General features: G+C 43.1%; 1 protein-coding gene across 4 annotated transcripts; it reads right to left on the bottom strand.

The window, feature by feature from the left end:
- Positions 1-9,353: 9,353 nt before the first annotated feature.
- On the bottom strand, positions 9,354-19,219 carry ERRFI1 (ERBB receptor feedback inhibitor 1). 4 transcript variants are annotated; one of them, XM_066334296.1, is made up of 4 exons: positions 19,133-19,219; positions 12,633-12,829; positions 12,428-12,504; positions 9,354-11,898 (listed from the first exon to the last, which is right to left on the bottom strand). In XM_066334296.1, the coding sequence occupies exons 2-4, from the start codon at positions 12,752-12,754 to the stop codon at positions 10,703-10,705; spliced, it is 1,395 nt and encodes a 464-aa protein (XP_066190393.1). In that variant the 5' UTR covers positions 12,755-12,829; positions 19,133-19,219; the 3' UTR covers positions 9,354-10,702. The 4 variants fall into 4 exon arrangements, with proteins under 4 accessions (XP_066190393.1, XP_066190395.1, XP_066190396.1 ...); XM_066334298.1 differs by lacking the exon at positions 19,133-19,219 and adding an exon at positions 18,601-18,734; XM_066334299.1 differs by lacking the exon at positions 19,133-19,219 and adding an exon at positions 18,180-18,262.
- Between the last annotated feature and the right edge of the window lie 117 nt (positions 19,220-19,336).

Here is a 19,336-nt window from a genome sequence, read left to right on the forward strand (position 1 = left end):
TGTCTGTGTTGTTAATAACTACTGGAAGAACTGCTTCAGCTCTATGCTCTGTCTCTTAATTTGTTTAGGAAATATTTCATATGTTTCTCTAGCTTTGAAATATGCTCAAGATATGCAAAAGTTGTAATCTGTGTAAGATTTTACATGTTTGTGTGGTAAATCTGCACATCTAACTGGTATTGCCATGCAAATGTTAACCAAATGATCGAAAGAGCCTTTGTCCTAGAATCTGGAATAATTACTTGGTTTGTAAATAGGCATGATTCAGAGTACAGGAAAAGCTCTCCATTCCTGGGTGGCAGCACTGCTTTGTAACATTAGAAGGAAAGTATTTCCATGCTTGTATTGTTTTTAGTCTTGCAGAAATATTTTAATACAAAGCATTAGCAAAGTGGCCATAAATTTGATTATAATTTTTTTTCTCCAAGGCTGAGGGAGTTCAGTTTACAGAAATGAGGTTTTCAGTGTGTATATTTGGGCTTTCCCACTCCCATTAAAATGGTAATAGGAAAAACACTCAGAAAAATGAGCCTAGAGCCCATGGATGTATCTGCTTAACTTGCAGATTCTTCCACCGTGTTCAGCAAAAGACTTGGTAAATAAAATATTGTAGTGCTGCTTGCATCACAGTTACCTTCATACAGCTGACCCTGTTCTCAACCTTTTACATTGCAGATGTCCAGCAAACATGAATTTACTTGGCTTCTCTTTCTTGTCATTAACTTGGTCTTTCAGTTAGGGTAAGTAAGTGTATGAACTAAGATGAGGCTAATTTTCCCCTTAAGGGGGAGTGTTAAGAAGGAATTTGCTCATTCAAAGGGGAAAAAAGTTAGCAAAGTGCTTTTTTTCCTCACATTTCAGTATCTCTTTTCATAAAATCCTTTTACCTGCTGCTGAAAGATGAGCTGAGGTACTTTTCTGCTCATTGTTCCATGTACACTAGAAACTTTGTTTTAGTTTTTAGCCTTCTTTTTATTTGCAAGCTTTAGTTTTAGAACCTGTGGTAATTGGCTATTGCTGCCACTGAGCTCAGCTTAAAGGGAATGCATCCACTCCTCTCCATTTAACAAATGGCTTTTTGTTCCCTGGCACCTGGAGGGTTTGGGGGTTTGTTGTTCTCCTGACAAGAAGGCAGCCAGTTGGTGTCTGCTGTGTGCCTTGGATCATCTCTCAAAACTGATGTGGGTTTTTTTTTTGTCCTGATTCTGGTTGTTCTGTGGGCTTGAATGCACCACTGAGAAGGAGCTCTCTTAGGGAATTGAGAAGTATTATATGGCTTAGGAGCAGGAATGTACACAAGAGGGCTCAGATGCCGGATCCATCAGTGAATACTTGCAGTGATGAGAAATATTTTCATTCAGACTGACAAGCTTCTAACTGTAGAAGAGGCAGAAGGAACGTGGACAGTGAACAGTCTGGTTTTGTTGCAGTTCTTTTCAAGTTTCTTTCCAGAAGTGGAAAGTGAAGTGCACAGCACTGTACCGTGAGCAGGAACAAATCCTGTCTCAGGAATATATCCCTCTCAGCAAGAGAGAAGGGATGCTTTTCTAGAGACACAAAGGTTTACTTTAAAAATATTTAAGTATTTTACAAATATTTACTTTTAAAATGGGTGGAGACAAACCAGCCTGCACTCTAGTACCTAAAGCTGTAAAAGCACACATGGGAATACACTTTATCCAGTAATTACAAGCCTTGGACAGCTTGCTAGCCATGCTTACCATTTGGTATGAAATCCACAGTGACTGTCAGAAAAAAGAATGGTTACTTAATCTGATTATTTTGTTTGTTCTTTCAACAAGAAGATGCATCATGATGCAAACATAAGCAGCGATCCCAAAATGATAAAAAAAGACCTGTCTTCCAGCAGCCTGGATGACCCAAGAGTTGCTTGGAAAGAGAAGTATGTGACATAGAAGTAGGAAAGTGTCAACTGAAATAATCCCAAGCACTGCATCCACTCATGTTCTCATACTCTACCTCCAGAAGAAAGGATGTGTTGCTGTTACATGGAGACTACATTCCAGTAGGGCATGGGATGCAACATTAGAAGTTTGAAAAATAAGCAACAAAACACTGGACAAATTAATAAACTGCTGCCCAAAATTATAGATAATCTTTTTGCATGTTTAGAATGGTCTTGCATGTGGTGTGGAAAGAAAGGAAAGAACGTAAAATGAGAGCAGATGTGGCTCTTTGCTGCCCTGATTTGTCAGCTGACAGCCTGGCTCTGACAACACTGCCTAGCTCTGAACTTCCATGGGTATTCTACAGCATTATCACTTGGCAGGAAATCAAAAGCTTTCTGGGAGGAACAGCAAAAAGGGACAGGCTGTCCTTGCTGACACAATTTATCTGGCCTTCAGCCTCTTCCTGCCACCTCTGGAGAAGCATCCAGAGAAGGGCAGGGGCAAGGAGCAGGTTGTGGGAATCTCTGCAGTGTGGCCCAGCTCCTTCACTCAGCATGGCATTGCAGGGCAGACCTCATCCTTGTCTTCCAGGAGCATCTGTGGGCACTTGGCAGAGCTCTGTGTGCAGAGCAGGCCCAGCCACACAGCCCAGATGGGAGGGAATTGGGCCCAGGTCTTTGTTTCATGATTACATTATTATTATTATAGGGACTTAAATAAAAATACATCATTATTTAGGGGACTAGGCAGCATTTCTGGCTTTTATTTTTGTGGCCACACTTTGGGAAGCAATGCTGACACTCATAGGCTCCAGACCTGAGTCCAGACTTGGGAAAACCAGTAGTCCTGTGTTTTAGGTAACAGTTCTTCCATGTTGAGTGCACTGAGGGCTGCTCTGGGTGCAGCACTTAGGGGTTGCAGTGCTCTGTGTCACACTCGATCTCTCTAGCAGCTCTAGGAGCCTTTCTGCTCTCTACAAGACTGTTCTGTGTGCTAGAAGGCATCACAGATTGAGAGGAAGCTTTTAGACTTGGGCTTGTTCGTTTGCTTTACTTCATTCAACAGCTTCTAATTATACCCTTTGTACAACCTTAAATAATTCCTCCCTACACAGGGTTTATGGCCCTCCAAGTCATGTAGATACTTCTGTACTTTTACAATTTAATTCAAGGCCATTCCACTAATGGTAGAGGGAGGAAGAAGGAAAGTTGTCTGAAGATCTCATGCAAGCACTCATATTCTAAAGAGCAGAGTTGGGTCTAGTGAGACTCGTGTAACATTAGTGACACTAAAGTCTTCCATGGCTGATGGAAGTTTCCTAGCAGGACTAGGAACATTTCTGTGCAGATCTGTCTGATTTCTAAATATTGATGGTGTATTGAAATATTTTCACATTTTAATGAGTTCTGCTAAGAAACACACTGTTACTTCCATGTGCAGCTCTAGTCTCAGACTCGTACTTTCTCCTGTATTATTTGATATATGACATGGAAAAAGCACTCTCACACTGAAGTCACCAGCTAGGCAAGATAGTGGCTGGCAGGCAGGGAGTAAACTGCTACCTTGGGTGGTGATGAGTCTGATCATTGATGGGCACAGCACAGTCATTGGCATTTTTCACAGGAAATCTGCTCTTGTCATCTCTGAGAGAACTGGCAACAGATGATGCATTTATCTGTGCTGACTTTTCTCATGACCACATCTGATACACTGCTCAGTTGTTCTTCCACGGTGTTTTGCAAAGGATTACTTAGCCTTCCTTTCAGTCCTGTAGAAGGTAAATGAATGCTTGTACTAGGAAATTAATAATAATGAAGCTCTAAGCTCCTGGATGGGCTCACACGGGCTCACAAGCTTTCCTGGCAACTTTCAAATAAATCCCCTGCAGCAAATTATTTTTTTCCTCCCTACTCTTTGGAAAACTACAGAGCATTAACAACTTTAATAACAATTTCAAAAAGAAAGAAAGGGCACTTAGGGTGACATTCCCTGGCTGGTGCCCAGTGATGATTCTGTCCCAGTCACCCATAATGAGGAGAACAGATGAAGCCTTTCTTCTCTTGCTCTCCACAGACATTTCCATAGGTCATGAAGAGGAGTTTGAGGCTTTGGCCTCTCTAGTTTTGGGTCTTGGCCACTTGTGTGACCTTGCAGAGAGGAAGCCTCTCAGGGGAGTATTCAGTCTCCTGAAATCCTGCAGGGCTGCAGCCAGTGAGCCCACCTGCCTCCTGTTGTACTGCTGGAGAAAGCCAGGGTTCTGCAATTGTGTTGCTTTGGTTGCTCCCTTGCAGGTGACTGGCCCAAAATGAAGCTCAGGTGTTACACAGTGAACTGAACTGCTTGTAAAACAGCTGCCTTACTCATCGTGCTGCTCCAGGGCATGCTGTAGCATCCAGCCTTATCGTGGAGACTGCTTTTGATCAGGTTGGTCCAATTAAGCTCAGCTGACAGGAGAAGTGTGGCCTGCGAGAGGCAGCATGTCCAGAGCAGCCTGCAATGGCCTGTGAGGTGTCAGCAGCCCCAGAGGCTGAGCAATCCCCAGCTCTCCTGCACTTGTTGCATCACCTCCAGCTCAGGTTGGGCTGCTGGCCGTGCCTGCTGTGTCTGTGTTTGCTCCTCCAGTGAAAATATTCCCTGTTGGAGGGACAGGGTCCTTGGCCATTCCCATGGGACAGTTGTGTATTGCATCCAGCACTGACCATGATATGATTGACTATAGAAAAAAATGTCCTCGTGTGGTCTCCTCACCCGTAACAATATGTATGTTTAGACTGTCAGCCTTTAACAAAACACTAGCACTAAACCATTTAACTTGAATTCAGGAACTAACCAGTTCATCCTTCAGGCTAGCCCTTCTTCTTCAGAGCCCATGACACTTCTCCCTCAGCCTGTGTTAGGCAGGAGCTCACTGACACTCACCTTGCTGACATCCATTTTTACAAGTGTCTCAGACAGGGCTGTCTGCCCCTGTGGCTTTTAACAAAGCAATTACTTTTGTTCATTGGGTTTTTCCACCATGATGAGAAGTTACTCTGAAAAGACAACCCTCCCTCCCACTAGCAACTGAATGCCATGAGAACAGAATGTGTCAGGGTGTGTAATCTCATCTCTCCCCTGTGCTGGAGGCCTCTGCACTCTGTAGATTCTGGATCACAGCAGCCCAATCCCAACTGCAATTGCTTAAGCTCTAAGTGCTGGGGTCTGCAACTGGGAGGCAGGAAAACTTTCCTTGAATAACTCATCAAAACTATGTGAGACCAATGAAGTCACCAAGTGCAGCCTAATAAGGTTCTTTGCTCTGGATCTTGCTTAACAGCCAGCAGATGACAATACAGGGATTGCAAGGCAATGAGTAACCTGTCAGAGGCCCACTTCCTACTCACTGGTGTCTCCCTTGCACCTTGCCATGGAGCAGCTGGACTCAACAGGGCACGAGCTGATGTGGTCCTTTGTGTGAACTTCCTTGAAGCTGCTAAGTTCCTGGAGAGCCTTACACCTCACCACTGCAAAGTTCCTGGGGTTAGTTGTGTGTTCCAGCTGCCTTCCATAAGGCACTCAGTAGTGCTGACCCTGTCCTTGAAGTGGTTGTGAAAATAATAAACACATTAACGAAGGTAAAATAAATACAGGCAACAGGAACATGTCTCTTGGTCACCTGGGTAGGTGATGGGCAGGAGAAGCTGTTCTGTGTCAGGCCTGATGACCCCATGCTTGATCCAGAGACTTTGTGCATGGAGGGCCTCCTAGTATGTTAGGATTACTCACTGTGATTAGTAATTAGCATCCTTAAGAGAGTCAGAGTGGGTATGGTGGGATAATCTGGCATGGTTTCCCTTCTGGTGTTTCATGGCAGTGTATTTGCACTTTTCTTCCTTTGTGGCTTTCACATGTTAATAATTTGTGGACGACAGTTTTAATCTTCAGAAAGAAGCATCTCTTCCTCTGAATCACTTTGTAAGGAAATGAATAGCAGTCATGGTTCCCATGTTTCAGTGGCATGCCACTTAAAATTTGGAATACCTAACACCTTTTCCAAAATTAACCACAACTGGGATCAAGGTGCACATCAATATATAAATAATATAGCAACAGTCTATGAGCAATCACGGGTGTGGCTTCCATTTATGATTCAGAAAAAATAATGAGCTCTGTGGATGAAAATAGGCATTTGGGTGGGGATTATGCAAGGCCTGAATTACGATGCAGGATGGGTGGGGGTAACACCTCTTTCAGTTTACAAATGCTAATCACAAGCTCAGCAGCCAGAAATTTCTGCAGTGCTATTTAACAAATACTAATAAGTATAATTAAACGTTGTGTGCTAGATTTTCAGTGCCAGGAAGTTGTGTGAAACAGAACATTTGCTGTATGTTTTCAGTTTTAAATAAATACAAACTGTTCTGAAAAGCAAGCTGACAGGAAATGCAAAGATTAGCCTACTTTAAAAACCAAAGTTTACCCTAGGAACATTGAGTACACCCAAAGAAAATCAATAGGTTACCTAACTGCAGAGTGCCTACAAGCAGATAAAATGAGGGTTTACCTTCATCTCCAATTTCCTTCTTGACATAATCCAGAGAGTATGTATTTAACATACATCTTGTAATAATATTAGAAGTGTTTATAAGGGCCACAGTCTGTAATCATGCATTTGAAGGCTGGGAATTCCACCATGACTGATCTGGCCATCATCTTAACCCTGAATTCTTGACAAGACTTGGTTTGAACACCATCAGCAACTACTCTAGTGTAGTAACTGCCCTTGCAAAATTGGTGTCTTTATCCTGGACTAGAAGGATGCTTTCCTTTATCATGTCAAACTTAAAACACTTCACTTAGACTGTTCAAAAACAAAACCAAGGCTGCAGCAGGTTATTGTTGTTGAGTGCCCTTCTGCACTTTCAGGGTGGTAGTAATTGGGCCTGCTGCAGTCTGGGAGTGAATGGAAAACTCTTAATGACAGCAACAACAATCAGTACATTTAAATGACTGCAGATTTTAATTATGTCGTCAATCAGCATACTTCCGAATCAGGTTTACTTTCTGGTTTATCTCTTGTGATGCAAAAGAAGCTGATGATCAGCTACAGCTCTGCGTTATTTACTGACTTTATCTGTTTAACAGCAAGTTAATATGGTGAAGTTAAGCTAATTGGTTTTTCAAGTTGCCTGGTACTAACACAGCCTCTTCTTTTCAGGAAAAGGTATGCTGAAGCAAACATCCTTTCCTTTAGTTACCAGCCAGACTCAGCTCCTCTGGGTTGACTTGCCAGTCAGACTCCCCAAGTGAAGGGTGTTCTGCAAACAGCAGAGCAGCCAAGCAGCACCAGGCAACACCAACCCTTGCCCAGGATGAATATGACAGATGCTTTTTGCTGTCAGTCGTTACTCACTGTGGTTTTGCTTGTGCTATCAATGGCTTTGAGCCTGGGGGAGAGCTCACCCAGCACCCTCCTCCTGTTCTCAGCAGCTCTGCTGCCAGACACATCTCAGTGATCCTGGGTTCTCTGTAGGGCTGTGCTGGATGCAGCCCTCTGGAGTCTGCTGTGGTACAAGTCCTTTGGCCCAGCACAGCTGCTCCTGACACCAAGGAGTCCTCACTGCCGTGGCTGGGTGCTCACAACAGGCTGCTGAGGCAAGGAGGAGAGTGCTGAGGGCAGGGGAGCAGTGTGTGTAACCTGCTCCCTGAACCAGGGGGCTGTGAGCACCATTGCCTTTACACATACACACATCTTCCTTGCCTGCTTCAACACAGATTCCTTGGCTCTCCAAACTTCACTTTATCAAGTTGTAACTGCTTTGAAGGGTGATTATTCCAGTCAAATCTAGCTCTCAGAGGCAAGCTGTCAGGCCTTGCCCAAGTGAGTCCAAACTCTAAATATTCAAACATGTGATCAGGCTGTTGCAAAAGCATGTTGTGTCCTGACAAGTCTTATCATGTGCCAGGGGATGAGCAGAGAAATGTCTTCTGGCCAGAACTTGCAAAGCTTCCCCCACAGCTCTAGAGCCTTAATTACTCACTTGGAAAACGAAATACAGCTTTTGGATCAGGCAGACTCTTTCCCAAAGCACAGGAATGTGGTGTCTAAGAATATATGCAAGGCTTCCAGCTGCTTTTGCCAGTGACCCCTTCACAAACAGAACCACTGAATTGTGGCCCAAGTCCTCAGTGAGACCTCGTTACTACAGAATTTTAAAGCTAAAACAGTCAAGTTACTTAAACACTGAACCTCTACTGCTAACAGAAGTGAAAATATGTGCTGGAATGCAAGGCTAGAGGTGCTCTAATAACCTATTTTATACCAGAAATGTTTAAGCTAAAAACGTGGAGTATCAGGAATGGAGTGGGACCCAGAGGCAAAAGCCAGGAGAGATTTGTAGGGCAGTTGCTTAGGTTTAGATGGAGCTCTACTGGAATGGCAGCTGCTGAGCCTGTGCCAGCTTCAACAGCCTACAAGGGAAGAGCTGCAGCTTGCCAGTGTCAATCTGCTGCAGCAGTGACGGTGTAACTGAGAGTTTATGTTGTTTTGGGGTCCTAGACTTGCAGCCTTCCCCTTAAATATGAGCAGTTTTAAGTATAGATTTTACCTTTTCATCTGAGAAGAATCCAGGGGGTGGAGGGAAAGCAGAGCTTTCAGTTGGCTGAATATGAGCTGACAGCCTTGCACAGGATTAGGTAACTTGTTTATGTTTTGAAGCTGATCTGCACTGGGCTCTTAGGGCTATGGCACAGCAGTAGGTGTTTAAGCACCTTCCTAAATCAATCTTTGCAATCCTCCAAGGTGCAAGAGCCAAGGGACTGGGCATTACTGAAAAACTGCATCTGACATCTTTCACATCCAGTACAATTCCAAGGATGGTGGCCTGTTTTATTCTGAAACAAGCCCAGTGACAGAAACTTCCAAACTGCCAGATGAAGGCAAGTACTTGCCTGTATACACAGCCAGAGGATCAAAGTTGTGTGATGCTTTTTATCCTCAGTAACCTCATCCATGGCTTGCATACTATGCTGAAATACACTTGCTTTGTGGTAAGTATTCACAAGTTCTTTCCCTTCTTAATGCTTTTTTCTACCAGGTGAGAAATTGAAGACAGGAACACTACTGCCCTCTCCTTTCTGTACAGTGGTGGCTAACATGCTATAGGTGACTCTAGAAAAAACCAAAATCATTAATAATATTAGGCCAGATAACATAATCTTACAGGGTGTTTTATGGTCAGCATAAAACTATAGATACCATGCTGCCAGGTAGTAGGGTGGAAGTAAAATTAATGGTGTGCAATGTGAGTTACTGAACACTTCTGCAGAAATCTTAACTCTAATTACATGCAAGCTGAATTCAAAATCGGTTGCACATTTAACATTACTAACTTTGAACTTTCCAGTAAACACAGAACTAAAATGCTATTGCGTTCAATATTCAATAAAGCAAAACCTAAAATGTATCATAAATAAGTATTTTATAACTTTATTAAACTCAAGACATGACAATATTCAAAATACAAAGTGAATTATTTTTTACTCAATACTGTACACGATGCAGAAATATCAGTGCATTTCTATAGCATGTATTTCACCTTCATTTAGTTTGTACTAAAACAAATAAAAAGTAAGCTTTAAAATAGCTCAAACATCTCATTCAGCAGTTTAAACTGTAAACACCTTGTTTACTTCTGTTAGGAGGAACACATTCATCTTCTGTACCCCTGTTAATGAGCACCCTTTCTCTTGTGCCTTTCTGTAAGAGGATCAATGTAACCAAACTGAGCACAAGAAACTGCTGAGGTGGCACCTCAGTGAACTTCAGTGAATGGCTGAGGCACAGTGAGGAAAAATTAAACAGCAAGAAGCAGCATCTGAAGCAGCAAGAGATGGGACTGACACTGTTCATAAATGGAATCATGTTTTTTTTCCTCATACCCTCCTCCTCCTCCTCCCCTAAAATACTGAACAGAAACCAGAACACAAGACCAGCTTGTGCTGTGCTTCTGTATTTAATACAGCCATAATTTCAGACTCTAGGTGAGCACATAGTTGTTACTGCCTACCTAACAGCAACCCTGTGGCTGCTCAGGACACATTCACACATTTCTAGGATCCAGCAGGAAAAGAGCAGCAGCAGAGGCTTAGCAATAGCTGGTCCAAGTTTCTTCTAGGAAAAACTGCAAAATTGAGCCAAGTGTGTCTAGCAACTGAATTCACAAAACCTAACTCACTTTAAAACTCTATTAGCATCAAATTAGTTTATAAGATAGATTAATCTTTCATAATGCACTTCCAATATGTCTGCCAAGTCTTGAAGTGGGTATCAGATCTTGCATTTACCTTCTTATCAGACACATCCTAGTAAAAGAGGACTGTCTGTTCTCAGCAGAATTCCTGTCTAAAAGAAATTTTGGAAAATAGCTGATATAAAAACTGTACTGCATTACTTGGTCTGTCATCTGCTTTATAAGTGACTCTTAAGCAAAGATCAATTTCTAATTTTTTTTTTTTAATAATATTGACTACCAAACATGCTCATCTGGGTAGCATACAACTGGCCAACTGTGACTACTCTCCCTCCACATTTCGGCGGAATCTTTGTAGGTTTTCAGCTTACATACCAAGACAAAAAAAGTCTTAAGAAACATATCGAATATATGCAGCATAAGAGGACTTTGCCATCCACTTTTCAGTTCTCAAGAGGACAAACTGCTCCTACTTCATTATCTGTGAACCATAAGAACTTTGTAACATGATAAAGTTCAGCTCCGTCCCAAACAACAGAGCTGAGACTGTGCTCCCAGACACTAAGGGGAAACCACGTAGGACAGGTGTTTTCGCTTCAGGGGACCACCTATGTCCATTCTGGGTTTTGAGTCCAGCTTTATTGGGGCTGAGGTGGCTGTGCAGTCACCAGACCACGACTGAACCTCAGTGTTAGAGCTCCTCTCCTCTGCTTCTCTGAAGAATTTCTCATATTTGTCCAAATATGGAGGTCTCTCTGGTAGCAGATAGTAGTGTGTTGAACTGGCCTTCTTACCATTTTCAATAATTGGAAGAATGCAAGGGACCCTGTTAGCAGATCCTTCACTATTTTGTCTTTGTAGAGCTTTGCTGCTGACATACTTAGGGTCAGGTGCAAAGCTCTGGGTGGGGGGCATGACCCCATTGAGGTATGATGGAAGGCTCTTGGGACTGGGGGTGCGGGAATTGCTGCGTGACAAAGGTTCTCGGGGGGGCACTTTGGGAGGCCTGTCTTCATCACTGTATGCACTGGAAGCCACTTCTGCTGACCATCTTCTGTAGTCTGGTTTGAGAGCCCTCGGGGGTATGGGAACCCTTGGTGGAATCTCTGGTTTATCTTCATCAGAAGTTGGAGATGACCTGTTTAAGTGTCCAGTTAACCTTACTATGGGTTTATTGAGAGATCCAGCTGGTCCAGAATGGGACCTTCGCAGGCGTCGATGCAGCTGCTGTGGGGGAGGACAAATACTGGATATGTACACATTTAGGCTTTGTGTGGGGTTGGCTTCTTCTGGTTTTGGTCCTGTTGGAGCATCGAAATACGCATAGTTGATCTGTCCACAGCCCCTAAAGCTCCGACGGCTCGGAGCACTGGATTTAAAAGAAGGAAGTTCATAATCTTCTAACAAAAAGTCAGTATCTGAGCTAGTCAGGAATTCTACCTCTTTGTCATCCTCATCTGGAGCAAAGTCTTCAGATATAGGCAGAGGGGGTAGTGGCCTGCAGCTGCGATCATTAGAAGACGCAGACAGAAATTGAATTGGTCCATTTTTTATTGGCATGTGAGGAGGTGTTTCCTCAGAAACACAGCCCATGGTTAACGACAGTTTACTAAAGCCAGGAACGAGATGGTCGTCGTACCTTGAAATTGGCTGTTCATTTTTGGGACTGACAGGAGGTGGACTGGATTTCTGAGATGGGACTTGGATGCAACTTCCAGCAATGTGGTCATTCATGGAAGCCTGGTTGGAAGAGTGCCCTAAAAAGGTGAGAAACTCTTAGAGACACTTTCCTAAGTAACACTACAGCACATGACTCTGCCACTGCATATTTAATTAGTTCTAATGCAACAGTAAGTAATGTCTGTTTAATGTCTTCAGGTAGTGAAATGCAGGTATTACAGATCTCATCTGGTCGTGGATTTATGCATTTAGTTACAATAGTAGCAGATTATTGTTTTAGACCAGTGCTCCTGTTAAATGAGATAGTTCAAGAGACCATAAGCAAGAGAACTACGAAGACCCCAGTATAAGACTACAACAGAACAAGTGCTTTTCTTACCAAATATCTTTTCTGTCACAAGTGTAAAGGCAGCTCAGAGGCCTCCTCTGTCCAGGGCGAACGGGAGGGGAGTGTGTGTATTTTTGTTTAACCCCTATCTGTATTTCGGGCGCAGTTCCCGGAGCCGCCCGCAGGGGGCAGCGCGGCGCAGGCGGGAGCCCGCGGGGCTGTTCCCGGGACAAGCGCCCGGCACGTCCCAACGCGGCCGTGTCACACCGGATACTCACCCAGGGGTGCCAAACGCTGCTCGGCGGGCGGGTTCAGATTGTATGTCACTGCGATGGGGTCCACATTAAAGAAAGTACTAAAAAAGAACCAAACAAGAAACAAGCCTTCGCTGTAAATGAGCCATAGGTGTGTGCTGGCGTAAGTATTCGTAACATTCGTTTCATAGACTCGAAGATGCAGTAGATAAATTTTAGCCTCACTCACTTTTCAAATCCACTGTGGGTACTCCAGCAGGTTTTCAGACTGCCCATGCCTTGACTGGTGTGAAGAAATCCGGTTTTTAAGGGGACTCTCATCTCCTGAGCAGCAACTCCTGCAGTTGACATGGTACAGTGTTCTCTGAGGATGTCTCACAACCCTTGATATTCAGGACTTGGCAGGTTTCCTACAGTTTTCATTCCCTTCAAGAGAGAGGACATAAATATCAGAAATGCCAACCCGATGTTCTATGTCTCATCTGAAATTTCAGTATTCAAAGAATCAAATAGCTCTGTAGAAAGGCCTCCGGTCCCAACACCTGCCAACTGGAAAACTTGACCAAACTTCTTGCTTTCAGTCTGATCTCAAAATTAAAATACAAAACAAGTAAGTTCTCTTGAAGAACTACAGTGCATAGAAAAAAATGTTAAGGTATTGATATATGGCAGTTGGGTATCCCACAACTTTAGTTCTTGAACATAAACTACTAGTTATTCATGCAAAAAAAGTTCTTCCAAAAAGTTTTCTAGAACAATCTAACGTTCCAGTAGCTATCTTCAATTGTATCTTTCTGCTAAAGATTTTTCATTGTGGCCAACACATAACATCCTTGTCTGCTTCCATGGCCTTTGCATCAATAAACAGAAATATTGACTACTTGAATTAGAATTCTAAAACTTCTTTTACATAAAACAGTAACTATTTTTAACTAACTTAAACATTAAGATCGTTTAAAACAGCCTCAAGTCTTCTAGCTATTTCAAACAAATTGAAAATCTAGTGATTTGAAATAATCTCAGCTGAAACTGCCCTTCTGCATTCAAATTTATTTTGAATGTGTGAAGAATGCTTTGTCTGGCCCATTTATGGCAGAAAAAAACATATTGGCAATTGCTTTATATTGAATAAGTAATCTCAGTCTAGAGAACAAATTGACTCTCAGGACTTTGTTCAGGAAATTCATCAGAGAGGGGAAGGGGCAATGTAAAATTAGTCAGCATTCTGAATACAGGAGAAATTAAATACAAGACTATAAAAAATGGTGTTCTCTGGGTTTCTGCTTCATCTACACAAATATCCTACATTCAGCAAGTGCAATATGGTCTGTTTAAAAAAAATACAAAAAACCCACAACCCTACCAAACCAAACCCCATGCAAAACAGTTTAATTTTTATCTCTCTTGAGAATCAATACTATGAGCATATAACATTAATGTGAATTTGTCCATATCCCTCCACCAAAAGAATTCTATCTAAAAAAGTCAACCAACAACTGAGGGCTCAGCAAACATGGCGAGAAAATCCCTTCACAGTGTGGTGCTGCAAGAAAATGCAGCAGAGACACAGAAAGTAGTTTATGCTTATGGTCAATCTGCCCAAAACCAGACATTCTATGCAGATGTGTAACCTTCTTTTAGGAGGAAAGATCCATTCTACTTGTCTGCAGCATGAGGGATAGGCAGACTCCTAAGCAGGACTGTAAACAAGGTGCCTGAGGATTAGTTTGCAATCCAGCATCACTATTTGCAATTTATAAATAATTGCTTGAGAAAGAACAACTCTGCTGCGTCCTTTTGATTTTAAATTGTGTCCAGTATTGATCATCTTAAAAAACCAGCAGCTTCTGACCTTACGTATGTTTGTGACGTGTGAGACCTAATCCCACTCTCTTTAGTAGTTGTGATGGTTTTCTCAGTCGTGACTGACTGTGTCAACAGAAGTGGGACTGTTTTACTCTCTGCCAGATACCAAATATATTTTAGGCAGGCATTTCAGAATAACTCTAGACAGGAGATTTTAATAGAAGTGAGTGAGGGCCAAATCAGTGTTCTACATATTGCAGCAGAGTCCTGATTTTAGTACAGAACAGATCTCTTCAGACAACCTCCTTAAAAAGCTAGCTTAACCTTGGAAGTTTTTGCACAAGACAGTTCAGTTGGACCCTTCCCAGTAACAGCAACTGCAGATATTTCATAGCAAAATTAACCAAAACCACAGAGCCTCAGGAAGCAATAACACAGTCCTGTAAGTGCAAGCAGCACCACTGTCTTCAGGGGAGCAGAAAATTGGAGATACCCATTTGTCAAAATGACTTAAACAGCACAGTGCCCATATAGCACCAATTCTAAAATTACTTCATAACAACATAATTTCCAAATAAAACATCCTTCTTATCAGCTCAGTACTGTATTGAACAGTGATTTTTTTGTGCCTCACTAATCCTATCTTATTAACAACAAATCTACAAAAGAAAGAAAATTAATTAAGAGAGGTTAATATTAATGCTTGCTATCAATTTCAATATTTCTGAAGTCAAATGCAAGTCACAAGAAATTAAAAAAGCACTGGCACAGAACATTGATTAGTTGGCAAATGACTGTACTCCACCTCAGTGTTTGTACAAGATCTGACAGGACCATGAGACATTGATTATGATACAAAAAATGAGGAGGGGGAACAACTGCTGTAGTTTGAGAGCACATGTAAGGTGCTGGCTGTGATAACACAACCCTAGCAGGGCTTGTTAAGAAGCCCAACCTCCACCAAATCCCACGCAGAAACCACTACTAGTAATTACTGTGTCAGCTCCCTGAATGCTGTCTAAATCTCAGCTCTCAAGACTGATTGTTGCACAATCACCTCTCTGAAATCTCTCTGGAATGCTAAGCTCAACATCTGAAACAGACTAAAATATTTACATGCTCTAGGAAAAGGTAATTTTCACTTGTTTCAATCAGTCCTTATTTTTTTTTAATGAAGCACAATTTATGTAGTCATAAAACTTGCTTCATTCATCAATGACCTCTTTGCAAATTCACAGGTGATCTGCCTTGACATTTCCAAGAGTTATGAAACTGTCCTCTGTGCCTTAAGCCAGGATATCAAGAGAGGTAGTGCTTTCACTAAACCACCTAGTTACTTTTTCAGTGGAGTCCAGAGAAATGGTGCTTCTATTTTATGCATAAGCTTGTTTGAAGTCTGTATCTTAAGAGAGAGACACGAGAACAGTAACTGAATACAAAGTCTGTATTTTAGACAGCATGCCCTTGCTAAAGCTGAGTAGTACATAGAATATTCCAGTAACTGGTTGAAAAAAAAAATTTACAAAAGTCAGCCATGAAGATATGAACATCAACAGTTTTCATTGTTAACTGCTGTCCCAATTCTGCCTCTTTAAAAGTTTAAGGATCTGAACTTAGCCATAAATAACATCAAACTCTATTTGCTAAAGAAAATGGACACTACACAGTAATGAATCACATTTGTGTGCTGCTCATTTGCACAGAATGGGCTTTCATTCAGCTACTCTGCTTGTCTGACCTACTTATGCACAGTTTATGGCATTTAGGAAGATTGAAGCACTTTTGAAGATGTTACAGTTAGTGTTATTCGAAAGAAATGGAGTACAAACTCCAAGTATGGCTGGTAATTTCTACAGGGCATTCACAAGCCAAGACCATGGCAAGATTTGCTGGTGCATTAGGAAGCTGCTGACACCCTTCCCTGTAAGGCCAGGTAAGGGTGCAGAGGAGGTACTTGAAATCATCCAGGTCTGCTTGTATCAATAAATACCAATAATAGCAAGTATTGGAGAGGAGATTGATTTTTTTTTTTTTTTTTACGAAGCCAAATGTACCTTCAGACTTCAACAGTGTGGCTGTGTGTATGCTGAAAATAGTCAAATGTATCCATAAACAGTAGCTGTCTACACAGTGAGAACTTTCCACACAGTGGAAAGATTTTTGTGGTAAGCTGAATTGCAGCAAATATCCCAAGTAAACAGTTTCCATACAGATACATATTAATAAATAACTTGCATTATAACAACAGTAATCCTCTGTTTAGAAACTAAGAAGCATTTGCATATATTTTAGCTCAACCTATTACCTATCACTAATCACACACAGAATCTTATTACTCTGTTCCCTGGTCTCCCAGCACCAGTGCAACCAAATATTTGAGGCAAGTTAAGTTCATAACAAAGAAAACCTTTCTGGTGAGCACAGCAGACCAAAGCACGCTCCAGAATGTTTCACTTAATGGGAGATTTCTGAATGCACCTACAAACTTTCTACAGGTTTTATAGAGGCAGGACTCATGACAAGGAGCTTATATATTTCTTGTAGGAAGTGGGAAAGAGGGGAAGGAAAAAAATAAGACCTACTTACCCCTTCTGGGAGGGGAAGCAATGTGTCTACCTTAAATCCACAACCTATTTTTGCTCACCTTGCCACCACATTATCTTTAACAAATCTCAGAAGCAATTCACAGGAGGAGGGGCACATTTTTGCATTACAAGTCATCCACTCCAGCTAGCTGTTCCTTATTTGACAATGTGATGTAATTTCCTTTTTCTCCTCTGACTTTCTATTTAACATAAGTACCTGAGATAGAGCCACCTCTTTTCATATTTAAGTATTTCAGATTTCCAAGTATTGGACATTAAAAATTTAAGTGCTGTTAATATACTTTCTGGAACTCCAAATACTTTTAAAAAATGTTAAAAATTCTGTTTTTCTAGTTCTTATCCCTCAAGTACTTCTGTCTTTGCAGCTAGATGAATGCTGAGTATCCAGCTCTGATTAGAAACAGCCTCATGAGAAGGTTAGTTTCAATCTATTCACTTAATAAATAACTAGATCTTCTTTACCATGCACCAAACCTCCTCAGTGCAGTTCAGTATTCCTGAGTCACAGGCTAAAGCACACTCAGATACAGGCCTCAGAAAGTATTTCCATTTATAGGAATTATTCTTTACAGCTATTGTATAAATTAATTACTTAACTTTGAGATATTTTCCTAATGGACCATTCTGTGGTCCAAAATTAAGATTATGATCACTAAACAGTCAATTCATGGGTGCTTGCAAATAAAACTAATCCTATGGGTATACAACAGACAAATCAACTGAACAGCAGATTGTAAAAACTCTGTATTTAGATTGTAACAGTCAGCTATTTGAAATACATTCAAAGAGCCACAGTTCATCAAGGAGTTTAAGTTCAGTTAAAATTTGGGCTACCATTTCACAGTCCTACACAGCACATGGGAGTAACCTGTAAATTGCCAGTAGAAAACTAATAATTAAATAGCAAGACAATTGCCTTGCCTCTGCTTGTCAGATTTCAGATGCATGCTTAAGGTATGGTACTTCACCCTCCTGAAAATTTTAATGTGAATATAGACAGCTTACATTCAGGAAATAAAAATTCCTCTCTAGCTGACTCAGTCTCATAAGCATAGTGTTAGACACACTGTGATAAGTTTTAATTCTTTTTTTCTACTACAGAGAACTGGAACTGGTTTTCTCTGAAATAAGTCTTATACTGCAGAGCAGGGCAGACATAGGGCTTCACCAAGAACATATACCCCCCAACTCAACAGGTATGTTCCTATAAAAAGAAAATTATCCCAAATAGGTAAATTGCTAAGGAAAGAAAGCTAGGTCTGTGCATAAAGTAAACTGAGTAAATAATACAGGCGAATTGAGCAGTTTAACTAGATTATAAGTGCAATTCACAAATGCATTTGTGATGCAGAGGCATCATTCACCTGCCATTCCAGTACAACAAAGATTCAGGTACTCCCGAAATGACCAAAGAGACCTTGTCCCCAGAGCCTTTCCCATCCAGTTAATACCTAATGAGGTACTGTTATCTTCGGATCAAGCAGAACAAATTTTTTGCTTATTACTTCAGAATACCGCAGAGAACTCTGGGTCAGTGCTGCAGTGACAGGAGCCCACTGCGGTCCCCGAGTCCAGCTCCGCTGTCACACGCTCCGCTGTCAATACTAAAGGATACAGCCATGTCTCCAGATTTAACCACCACAGACTGGCTATTTTAGAAAATCGAGGATAAGTGCGTAATGAGGTATTAAGTCACAAAGAAATGTTTATTCTAAATTAAGGCAGCCTAAATTAGAGTGCGAAGCGCAGAGCCTGAACCCACAGTGCGGTCTCTTGTTTACTCACAGGAGCGAGAGGAGCAGCTCGGGAGCGAGTGAGAGAACACTGATACTGTTTCGGCTCGGGAAGAAAACGCGTGGCACGCCACGTTGATTTCCAAGAATGTGGCCACGGGCTCCGCTGACCCCGGGCGGATCCCGTCCCCTCAGAGGGAGTCCGGCCGCGGCGAGCGGGGCCGGTGTCGCACCGGGATCCCGCGGCAGCCCCGGGGCGCTGCCGCCCCCCACCCCCTCAGCACAGCGGCACCGAACGCGCTCCCGGCTCCTCCCGCCGCGGGCCGCCATCCCTCCGCCCGCCGCCGCGGGCCGCCCCACGGCTCCGAGCCACGGGCTCGGCCAACCCCGGCGCCGCGGCCCGACCGACTGGCGTGTGCCGCCCGATCCGCCGGCCCCCGCTTCTCTCCCCAGCGGCGGGGCCCGGCGCAGCGGAGGGACGGCACGGCGCCGAGGCGCGGGCGGCAGCCCCGGCGCAGCGGGCGGGCGCGGGGGCCGCCGTGGCGGCGAGGGGCGCGGGAGGCGCCGCCGGGGCCGTCACTCACCCCGACAGTGTCGCGCAGCTCCGCGCGGCCGCCGGCGCCACACGCATGCGCCGCCCCAGCGCCGGTCACTGCCGCGGCGCGCGCCGGCCGCCGCTCTTATGGAGGGGGGCGGGGCCGCGGCTGGCCCCGCCCCTCCCCGCGCGCCGAGGCCGTCACGGGAGGCCTTAAAGGGGCGGGGGCGCGCGCGCTCGTGAGGCGGCTGTG

This window comes from Sylvia atricapilla, chromosome 22 (genome assembly GCF_009819655.1).
Source record: "Sylvia atricapilla isolate bSylAtr1 chromosome 22, bSylAtr1.pri, whole genome shotgun sequence".
Taxonomy (NCBI): domain Eukaryota; kingdom Metazoa; phylum Chordata; class Aves; order Passeriformes; family Sylviidae; genus Sylvia; species Sylvia atricapilla.

Coding starts and splice junctions, on each gene's coding strand:
- ERRFI1 (XM_066334296.1), bottom strand. CDS start 12,754: ATGTCAACTGCAGGAGTTGCTGCTCAGGAGATGAGAGTCCCCTTAAAA. Junction 12,505..12,632: donor ACCCACAGTGGATTTGAAAA/GTGAGTGAGGCT, acceptor GTTCTTTTTTAG/TACTTTCTTTAATGTGGACC. Junction 11,899..12,427: donor GCAGCGTTTGGCACCCCTGG/GTGAGTATCCGG, acceptor TCACCTTTTTAG/GGCACTCTTCCAACCAGGCT.